The sequence below is a fragment of the Vicia villosa genome, unplaced genomic scaffold (assembly GCF_029867415.1).
Source record: "Vicia villosa cultivar HV-30 ecotype Madison, WI unplaced genomic scaffold, Vvil1.0 ctg.000219F_1_1, whole genome shotgun sequence".
Taxonomy (NCBI): domain Eukaryota; kingdom Viridiplantae; phylum Streptophyta; class Magnoliopsida; order Fabales; family Fabaceae; genus Vicia; species Vicia villosa.
Genome location: NW_026705083.1, coordinates 465,309 through 467,335, shown reverse-complemented (window position 1 = coordinate 467,335; position 2,027 = coordinate 465,309). Strand labels below are relative to the sequence as shown.

The 2,027-nt window shown below is 43.8% G+C and overlaps 1 protein-coding gene across 1 annotated transcript; it reads right to left on the bottom strand.

The window, feature by feature from the left end:
• Nucleotides 1-202: 202 nt before the first annotated feature.
• Nucleotides 203-1,531, bottom strand: LOC131625556 (uncharacterized). Its single transcript, XM_058896409.1, has one exon. The coding sequence runs from the start codon at nt 1,529-1,531 to the stop codon at nt 203-205; it is 1,329 nt and encodes a 442-aa protein (XP_058752392.1).
• Nucleotides 1,532-2,027: the final 496 nt, after the last annotated feature.

The window sequence follows — 2,027 nt, the reverse complement described above, 5'->3', positions numbered from 1 at the left end:
CGATTTCCTCTCCGTTGGGCTCGGAGGCTTGCGAGCTCCTCTTCAAGTCGAGCTGACTTGGCCTTTTCTTCTATCAATTGTCTTTCCGAATCATGTATCCTTCTCTTGCTATTGTTTTCGGACCTTCGCAACTTCGCACATTCTTGTTGTTTTCAGTACAAGTTTTCTTCCATCAAGTCATGAGATCACCTTTGAGCACGTGTCATGTTTGAACCTTCACCTTGCGCATGCTTGAGCTTACGAGCCAATTCCGCCTTTTCGTGATCTTGAAAATACCTCTCCAAGCCAACCTCTTTGTCCTTTGCTTTAGCTTGATGTTGTTCGTCTCAGTTTGAATATAGAGTTCAGCCGCAACTGTATCGGATGGAACCACATGAGGTTGCTCATACAATGGACACGACCTCGCAAATGGCAGCAACAGATTTGCCACTCTTTCCTCAACCCACTTCCGGTAAGGACCCATGGCAATAGGAACTTTCTTGATCAAAGTATTCTGATCTCTCTTGTGAACTTGAGTCCAAGCATACGCTATCTTTTCTAGCTCCAAGGGATCTTTACCATCGGCAAAGTACACAGATTCAAATGCTTCCACATGCTTCTGAGATCCTTCCATTGCATACCCCAATTGACGGTAAGCGAGCGTGGGATTGTAACTAATGCAACCTCTGGTTCCTATGAGAGGAACATTGGAATATTGACCGCAACTAGTGATGATGTTCCAAACCTTCCCCACACAATAATTCAACCTGATGTCATAAGATGTAAGGTTAACAATCCTATCTGACCACTTAAGAGAACTCTTCTTGAGCACAAAAGGTCCTCTCACCGGCAAATGCAACATGAACCACTGATACAACAACGGAAGACAAGAGCCAACAACATATCCTCCCTTCTTATGTCTCGAATGGATAGAAAAGTAAGAATCTGCAAGCAATGTTGGCACAGGGTTTTTGTTCATGAAGACACAAATCGCCGCCAAACTCACAAAGTTCTCTCTTGATGGGAATAAGACAATACCATAGATCATGATAGCGAGCAAACGACTAAAATCAACCCACTGCTCCTTCTTAGCTGCGTTCTCAGCCCTACTAATCAGAAAGCAAAGATAGAAATCAGGAACACCGCCCGATGACTTCCAATTTCTTTCTACCTCCTTTATACCCATGTGAAGAGCTTCAGCTATTTTTTCAAATCTCACGACTTCGGGAACCCGAACAAAAGGTACACCATCAGTGATCCGGATGTTGAGTATGTAAGAAAACTCCTCGAGTGTTGGCACCAATTGATAGTCCTGAAATGTAAAACATCTCAAGTGCGGATCATAGAACTGAAATAGGGTGATCAAAACCATCGGATCAAAAGATGTAATGAGGATGGAGAGAAAATTGCCATAATCACGACTGAAGTCACGGAGAACCTCCCCTTTCAACCGAGAACTCAAACCAATCAACCCCGAAACATCAATATCCAGAATCTTGTAAGCTTTGGTATGCCTCGTGCGTTCTTTGACAGTATCAGTGAGAATGTCCATCTTCAGCTTGGGTGAACTCCTGAATATCCCTGAAAAATATGACATGCAAATGCTTATTATTATATACATTTTTTTTGCATTTCTTTTGGACATAAATATGCTATGATGCAAAGTGGTGGGACTTGTTGCCGCCCACCAAGCATTCTGGACTGCCGGTAACACACATAATACAGAGCCAAAGGTTCGGCCCCCAGATGTTATACCATACGGAACATAGAATGTCAATTCACGGAACCAAAGCCCATAGCCAATAATACACTGGAATAGAACACAGATCACCACTCGAACAAGAGTCATAGTACCCCACGAACAGGAACCAATAGTACACTCGAACGAGAACAGCGGTAACCCATGAAAGAGAACAGCGGTAACCCGCGAACGAGAACCAAAGTCACCAACAATGTACCTGTTAAGCAATGATTGATTCCCGCCCCACTCACGGGTAAATCTAGGCCAAGGTAGGTCGAAAAGCCAACAGAGGATCGAATGTAGGCGT

What these genes read in the sequence shown, in the direction of transcription:
- LOC131625556 (XM_058896409.1), bottom strand. Translation starts at nt 1,531, where the DNA reads ATGGACATTCTCACTGATACTGTCAAAGAACGCACGAGGCATACCAAA.